The sequence below is a fragment of the Octodon degus genome, unplaced genomic scaffold (genome assembly GCF_000260255.1).
Source record: "Octodon degus isolate 3935 unplaced genomic scaffold, OctDeg1.0 scaffold00163, whole genome shotgun sequence".
Lineage (NCBI taxonomy): Eukaryota > Metazoa > Chordata > Mammalia > Rodentia > Octodontidae > Octodon > Octodon degus.
The window spans coordinates 814,992-823,457 of NW_004524739.1; the positions used below are offsets into that span (position 1 = coordinate 814,992).

The window sequence follows — 8,466 nt, forward strand, 5'->3', positions numbered from 1 at the left end:
GAACCGCGGTCCCTGTGCTTTGCCAAGCTTGTTTCAAGTAGGTGCTTTAGACCACTGAGCCATCTCTCCAGCCCCAGCCCCTCTAGTTTTTAAAGCATACTATATTTAGGGGTTTGGTTGGGTCCTAGCTGGAGGGATTGATTGAGAGGCATTTGGATGTTAGGGTCACCATAGAGAAAGGGGTGATTGGCTAGATGTAGGTGGTAGGCAGAAAAGTATGTCCTGGATTTCTAAGCCCTGGATAGATCCTGAAGATGAGTAGAAGCCAGATATGCCTACTTTTCTCTTTACCACAACATACGGAGGATAAGGTACATGACCTGGTGTGAGGGTGTCCCTGTGTTGTGTCTCCCACCTTTGGGAGCAGAGCTATATGTAAAGTACGCAATGTGTGGCTTGGGTTTGATATATGAGTCTGTGTGTGGATCTGCTGCATAGTGCCAAGTGAGTGTATCAGGTTGTGCTTTTCTGTGCTGAGGTGGAGGGTCTGGGGTGTGTGTGGGGGGGAGGTTGTCTGTCTATGTAGTTGTGTCTGTGTTCTTTTTTTTTTTGGTACCAGGGATCGAACTCAGGACTCTGCACTTGCCAGGCAGGCACTTATACTGCTAAGCTACATCCCCAGCCCTGAGTTCTATATCTGAGTTGTGGGTGTCTTTTGTGGAGTCTGATTGTGTTCCTGTTCTCTTGGGTGTCGTGTTTGTGAGTGGGCAACTTGGTAAGGGACATGGGTGCCTTCTGCTGGTGCTGAGTGCTGTCCTAGGTACATGGCCAGTTTAGCATGGTGCTAACCTGGAGGCCGTAGAGAAAGGCCTGCATGATCACTCCTAGACCATTGTCCTTGAAAGAATGACCTCTTCCTGAGCAATAATTAACCTGGCCCCCTGGGAGAAGAATCCAAACTGGTAGCACAGGGGTGAGGCCTGATCAGAGCAGCCCTTACTGCTGGAGACAGGAGGAGCTGGCAAGCCCTATAGATGTGTGTGTTGTTATCATGTCCTCCTGCTCATCCTGAGGTCAGTCACCCTGCAATTCGGCCAGAATATTTAGCAAGAATGGAGGTGCAGACATGGATCAATCAGACCAGACCAAGCCATTCTCTGAATGGAGCAGCACTGGAGGCTAAGCCCAGCTTCCCAGTGGCTGGATGGGAGTGTCCAGGAGGAGGTTCTGCGACAGGAGCTGGGCAGAGGGGCAGTGGAAGAGGACTCAGGGCTGTCATGGAAGTGTTTCAGACTTGGCTAGCGGGTACAGTCCTGCCGCTGTGAGCCCCCTTGACCTTAGCCTGCCTCAGTCTCCAAGACGCTTCAGGACCCTAGCCCCAGCCCTGGACCCCCTTGCATTGGGAACAGTGTGGACCATTCTCTTCTGTCAGCTGCACAGCTGGAGGGACATGAATCTTCCCAAACTGCAGAAATCACAGAGACCTTGTCTGTTTCAATTTGGAAATAGGCTGTTTCCTGGTGGGCTGTGACCCTACTTTTCCTGAGGTGATAGAGACCTTGTGGAAAGCAGGAACCCTAGAGAGCTTGGAAGATCTGGGGTCAAGGAGAGGAACACCTCCTCAAGGATAAAGGCAAGGAGGGGATGACGTTTTCAGCTGATAGCATCCCTTGGAGTCAGACCAGGTGGTTGGACTCACACCATCCCCAGAAATGAAATCACCATTCTATTGTGATGAATCAGGCTTGCAACTGCCCGAGGCTGGCTCCTGCCTTCTTGTGGCTCCTTTCCCTTGAGCCCTGGAGCAGAACCAGGCCTTTCCACGTGCATAGACCACACCATCAGGCTCTAGGGTATGACACCTTTTATTATAAAAACAATAACTTAATTCAGTTCTATACAAAGATAGTAGGAATCCGGCACAGTGGGCAGCCTGAACCTCCATCCCTGTTTCAGGAGACTCTGGGAACCATCAAAGCCCTGCTAGGAGGCCGGAGTACTGTGTCCTCTCAATGAAGTCCGGGCCAGGAACATGGTTGAGTGAGGGACTGCGCCTGGGGTGCCTCCTCCCTCAGGTCACCTCAGCAAAAGCATGTCCTCAAGAAGTCCACCGATGTCCACGTCTCCAATGATGGGGCGGAAGAAGAGGTCCCCAAGAAGGCTGGGGGGGATGCTCTTGAGGGTGGAGGCTGTGAGGAGGACACGGGCCAGCCGGCCTTGGCCTGCCGAGTACCAGGGCTCCAGGACTTCACACAGTGCCCAGTGAGCCTCCTGCTGCAGACGCCCAATGTGGGAGGAGGCATGAAGGCCGGGCACATCTGCGGGTGCAGAGGTGAAGAACCCTGTGAGCACCCCCACCCTGCCACCAAGAGAAAGCTGCCCTGGATCTGAGGCCACCAGCAGATGCTTTTCAGTGACCCCTTTCTCATTGCAGGACTAGGGGTAGAACTCAGAGCCTTTCACACACCAGACAAGAGTTGTGCTACTGGACTATCCTTCCAAGTCCCCTGTTACCTTTACTTGACCTTTGAGGCCTGTATTATCAATTTAGTCACCCGTCCCCTTTAAAGAGCAATATATAAGAATGGTTGACGGGGCCGGGGAGGTGGCACAGTAGGATAAGCACTTGACTGGCAAACTCAAGGATCTGAGTTCAATCCCCGGTTCTGCAAAAAAAAAAAAAAAAAAAAAAAAGAATGGTTGAGAACTTGACTGCCTGGGTGCAAGTCCCTTGGGCAAGTTATGTAATCTTTGTGCCTCAGTTTCTTCATCTGTAAACTGAGGACAATAATAATACCTGGGGTTTTTTGTTGTTGTTGTTGTTTGTTTGTTTTGTTTGTGGTGGTATTGGGGATCGAACTCAGGGCAGATGTTTATGCTGCTAAGCTGTCTCACTGGCCCTGTCTTGTTATGAGGCATTTTTTGGTTGTTGTTGTTTTTTTTTTTTTAATTTTATTTATTTATTTATTTATTTATTTATTTATGTGTGTGTGTGTGTGTGTGTGTGTGGCCAGCTCAGCCCACCAGGGGGCGACCCTGGCTGGCATGTGGTGCTGGGGGATTGAACCGTGGTCTCTGTGCTTTGCTAAGCTTGTTCTAAGTAGGTGCTTTAGACCACTGAGCCATCTCACCAGCCCCTGGTTGTTGTTTTTGAGACAGGGTCTTGCTATGTAGTTCAGGTTAGTTTTGAACTTAGTATGTAGCTCAGGCTGGCCTTGAATTTGCAGCCATCATCCCGAGTGCCGGGATTACACGTGTGTACCACCATGCCCAGCATTACGAGGCTTTTTTTTTTCATTATTATTATGAGGCTTTAATGAACCAGTATATGTAAAACCCTTAGAATCCAAGTGTAATGGCCTATGCCTGTATTCCTAGCACTTGGGAGGCTGAGGCAGGAAGATCATTGAGTTTGAGGGCAGCCTGGGCAACATAGTAAGTTTAAAACCAACCTGAATTGCATAGTGAGACCCTATCTTGAAAAACAAACAAAACAAAAGAAAATCCCCTGAGAACTGGCTCTACCATATGGCAAGTGTAGCACTGGTATTTTCGGTGACTACAACAGGTCACTGTGCTTCCCGAGCCCAGGAGGGCCTTGTGGTGAGTGTGTGCTCTCTCTCTGTGGCTCTCCCAGCAGGGACTTCCCGAGTGCTCCCTCCCTGCCCCCAGAATCCCTTCCATTCCTCTCCTTTATGTGGTTTTTCAGAACCCACGAAGGAGTTTAGCCTTCAGAATGTCACCACACAGCCTGCCCTTGAAGACGAGACACTGCTGCCCTGCCCCTCTCCCCCCACACCACTAGGCTCAGAGCAAGCTTCTCAGGCCCAGAGTCACAGGGTAGTGTCTGGAGGGCACAGATGGCAGTTTTCATCCCTTCTCTGGCTCTACCTGGCTGTGAGACCTTTAGCTAGTTGCTTAGCCTCTCTGGGCATTTCTGTGGCACAGCTATTTGATGGCAGCGAGGACCAAAAGAGAGGACAGATGTGCAGCCGCTAGAAGAAGATCTATTGATCCCTTCCTTTTCCCCTCCCACCAAAGCCCTGTCTAGGAGCTCACCTGGATTGAAGAGGATAGTTCCTTTCAGGTAGGCATACTCTTTAGGGCCCAGCTCAAGGCTCCAGAAGGACTCCAAGCAACACTGAAGCCACCGCACAGCAGCCAGTGAGGGCTGGGGCCTGTCGGGCAGCTGGTCACTGCCAGTCCCGCTGCTGGACTGTTCCAGCAGGATCTTCTTGAGTATACTGGGCACTGGGGCCTCAGCCACCTCAAAGGTGACAGTGTCTTGGGCCAACCCAAGCAGGAAGAGGGGGCCCCAGCATCCTTGCAGCAGACGCCGTTGGTCTTGCGGGGGCAGCTGGCAGAAGGATGGCAGGTTCCTGAGGAAGGCCACCATCTTGGCCAGGACATCCAAGGCTTCCCGGCAGGTGCGGTGAGGCGCACACAGGCGGACGGGTCTGTGCTGTCTACATAGGCAGCGGGATGGGGGAGTGGGGGGCCTGGTCCGGAGGCTGGGGCTCAGGAGTGCATGCAGAATGGCTGGGCGGCCCACAGCACCCTGGCACGGGCAGGCCCCTGGCTGGCTGGAGCTCATGATTGGAGACCTGCTCTTAGTTCTTCCCAGCTCTCTGGCCCTTTGAGCTTCAGTGTGGGTGCTATTTATATCCCTGCTGGGCGGGAAGGGGAATGGCTCAACAACCTTGACTCTAGAAGTCATGTTCATTGAAAAAAAACAGCACACACACACTGACCCCACCAGGACTGGTGGGGAAGTGGCGGGGGAGGGGACATTGGAAGCTCCACGTGGCATTGATATCGCCTCACTCAATGAAGTGGCCACAGACAGGGCTGCCTGCCCACTGCACGGCTGCTCCTTATCAGATGACTCAAGCGGATAAACAGGGTCATTAACCCAGGCTGTACCAGGGCACCAAGGCCTCAGGTGCACAATCAGCAGGTGGCTGTGACTGGTGTTCTATTGGTGCCTGCTCTGAATGTGCGCACAGGCTTGGGGTTCTTGCTAAGCCAGGAAGCCAGCCGCAGAGCTGGGCAAGCCTTGAACACAAGGCCCAGCCTGGAAGTGCCTTATCACTTGTTGTTTGCCTAACCTTGGGGCCCTGCTCTTGTTGTTGGCAAGAAACAGGCTGCAGGGAAGGGAGCCAGGATGCAGGGGGCTGGGAGGACTTTGCCCAAGGTGCAGTTGAGAGGCCCCTTCCTCTGACTCCCCTTCTGGGGGCCCTACAGGGATAAGGTCTTTCAGAGCCCCGATCCCAGCCTGGATTTCTGCAGCTCCTGAGAGGCTGTGCTATGATGATTATGAAATACAGATGCCACTTGTTGAGCACCTACTATGTGTCAGTCACATCCCACTCTACTATCCTGAGCTTCCCTGCAACTTAGATTTTCCCTCTGTGAAGAAGAAAAAGTGAAGTGCTCTGTCCATGGTTACTCCAACAGGAAGGGACAGAGTTCAGACCTGTCTGACCTCAAAGTCCTTGTTTGTTCGTCTGTGTCAGCTGGATTAGTTGTGCAAAAAAAATGACTGAGTTTCCCAGAGTGAGTGGCTACTGCCGTGGCCCTTGCTGCCTTCTGTTCTGCAGATGTTGCAAAGCCGCACACCTGTGGTCGGGACATACAGTGTCTGCCCTAGGTTTCAGGGGCATGGGGGAGGGGAGAGGAGGGTGGATGGTCCTCAGCTGGGCTGTGTCCCTGGGCCTTGGCCAGCCTAGCCTGCCAGGCCTTCTGTGGCCCTGGTGTCCTGAATGGGGAGAGAGAGGCTCGGAGGCCGCCAGCCCTGGCACCTGCTCCAGACTATCACGGCCCAGTTGAGTGATTTGGGGGTGATCCTCAGTCATCCCTGAGGCTTGAGCCTCTAGGATAAGAGGCTCCCTGCAGTGCAGCCCTGAGGGCAGAGTAAGGTCCTGGATGTCAGGTGACAGTGGCCCAGCATGGAGAATGGGAGCTTAGCTTCCTGCTCTCCTCTCCTTAAGAATGAAGCCCAGAACAGGAAGCATGCATCTTTTGTGGATTTTTGTTCTGGTATTAGAGTTTGAGCCCCAGACCTCACACAAAGGTACATTTCTAGCCCTTTGTATTTTGAAAAAGGATCTCGCTAAATTGCTAAATTGCCTAAGACACACTCAAACTTGTGATCTTCCTGCCCCAGCCTTCCAGAGAGGCAGGGACCATCATTCCTGGCTCTGAATTCTTCTGCTTTTTTTTTTTTTGAATTCTTCTTCTTTTTTTAAAAAAAATATTTATTTATTTACTTATTTATTGTGTGTGTGTGTGTGTGTGTGTGTGTGTGTGGCCAGCTCCGCCCACCAGGGGGCGGGGCTGGCTGGCATGTGTGGTGCTGGGGGATCGAACCTTGGTCCCTGTGCTTTGCTCAGCTTCGCTTGTTCTAAGTAGGTGCTCCAGACCACCGAGCCATCCCACCAGCCCCTTGAATTCTTCTTAATACATCCTGTCAGGTAGCAAACTCTGCAGTCTGTTCAAAAATCCATTCAATCCCTGGTAGCGCCAAACTAACTAACTAACTAACTAAATAAATAAATAAATAAACAAAAATCCACCAGTACTGAACCAGTACTCCAAAAAACTGGTTCTGGGTTAAGGATATGCTCAGTTGTAGAGTACTTTCCTAGGATGGACTTGGGGTCACCCCTAACATCACACACAAAAATAGAAATTATTCTTGGTAGTTGGGATATATGAAACACTTCACAAGGGCCAGCCAGATAACTCAGTGGACTAAAGCGCCTGCTTAGGCAGAGTGCAGCGGCCAGCTGGGGTTCAATCCCCAGCCTGCTGTGTCGGCCACACCCGCACCGGAGGTGCACTGAGAGGGCAACTGAGACTGGCTTTGGTGGTGCAGTCTGTAATCCCAGAATTTGGGAAGCTGGAAATAGGAGAATCAGGGGCCGGGGAGATGGTTCAGTGAAATAAACGCTTCCCTGGCAAGCTGAAGGGCCTGAGTTCAATCCCTGGTTCCACCAAAAAAAAAAAAAAAAAAAGGAAAAGAAACAGGAGAATCATTAGGAGTCCAATCTACATAATGAGACTCTGTAGACCCTGTACTAAATACATAGAAAAAATAAAACACTTCACATGTAGACATATTTGTTATTTGTAGTACTGTTTATAACTTTTTATTTTTATTTTTTTCCGAAACTGGGGATTGAACTCAGGACCTTGCACTTGCCAGGCAAGCGCTTATTCTACTGAGCTATCTCCCCAGCCCCAACTGTTTATAACTGTGTTAGGAATTTTGTTTGCGTTTCTTTAATTTTGTTTGTTTTTTCTTTTTCTTTCTTTCTTCTTTTCTTTTCTTTTCTTTTTTTTTTTTTTGAGGCAAGGTATACTCCAGGCTGCTCGTGAATTCATTATGTAGCCCAGCCCAGCCTTGAACTTATAGCAATCCTCCTGCTTCAGCCTCCTGAGTGCTGTGATTACAGGTATGTACCACTGTGCTTAGGTTCTTTTTTTTTTTGCGGAACCAGGGATTGAACTCAGGCCCTTGCACTTGCCAGGGAAGCGCTTATTCCACTGAACAATCTCCCTGGCCCTGTGCTTAGTATTTGTGATAGGAATTTTAATAAAATTTACTTGGTATAATTCCTTTAAAAAACAAGACAATAACAACAAATTCCTTTCAAAAGAAAACTAGGACTGAGGGTGTAGCTCAGTGGTTGAGCACTTGCCCAGCACGTGGGAGGCCCTGAATTTCATCCTCAGCACCCCCATAATAAAAGATTATGGCACAGGCCTATAATCCCAGTACCTTGGAATGCTAAAGAGAAAGAGCACATATTTGAACCCAAGCTGGAAAACTTAGCAAGATCCTGTCTCAAAATAAAAAGTAAAAAATGGGATGGGGAGGTAGCTCAGCACAAAGACCCTGGGTTGAAGCCCTAGGACTAAAGAAAAGAGATAGCTCAGCAATCTAAGTTTCTGCCTGCCAGATATGAGCCCCAGTACCTCATGCTGTGCCAGCGTGTGCTGAGCTGGCCACCAAGACTGGGCGTGGTGGTGCACGCCTGTAATCCCAGTGCTGGGGAGGCTGAAAACAGAAAGATTGCTATGAGTCCGAGCTGCATAGTGAGATCCTGTACCAAAGTTAAAAGAAAAACTATGCAAAGAACATCAGTGGCTAATTATCATGTAGATTATGCGTCTTCCTTATGAGAGAGAACTTCCTTTCTGAGTTACTATGAAGGGACAATTTATACATGTCATGACTGAAATAATCTCCGATGTGTGTGGAATCATTTACGTTGGGATGTGACCTCTGGTTCAGGATGGTCATGGCACACTGTGAATGACAGGATTATTTGTAGATTATTTCTGTCCACACCAGGAGAGCTCGTAAGGACACCAGTTCCATCTCCAGTGCAGCTTCCCTTTAGTTGGATCCTCAAGTCCTTGTGGCCTCTTTGACCTCACCTGATTCTAGGGAAAGTCCAATACAGTGGGAAGAAGCAGTCATCTTAACTAATTGTAGTTGAAAATTTTTACTTTTTTTTT

At 49.9% G+C, this 8,466-nt stretch overlaps 1 protein-coding gene across 1 annotated transcript; it reads right to left on the bottom strand.

Annotated features, from left to right (window-relative positions):
* Positions 1-1,789: 1,789 nt before the first annotated feature.
* Positions 1,790-4,555, bottom strand: Nr0b2 (nuclear receptor subfamily 0 group B member 2). Its single transcript, XM_004642857.2, has 2 exons — positions 4,000-4,555; positions 1,790-2,258 (listed from the first exon to the last, which is right to left on the bottom strand). Exons 1-2 carry the CDS (start codon positions 4,532-4,534, stop codon positions 2,017-2,019), a joined length of 777 nt encoding a protein of 258 aa, XP_004642914.1. The 5' UTR covers positions 4,535-4,555; the 3' UTR covers positions 1,790-2,016.
* Positions 4,556-8,466: the final 3,911 nt, after the last annotated feature.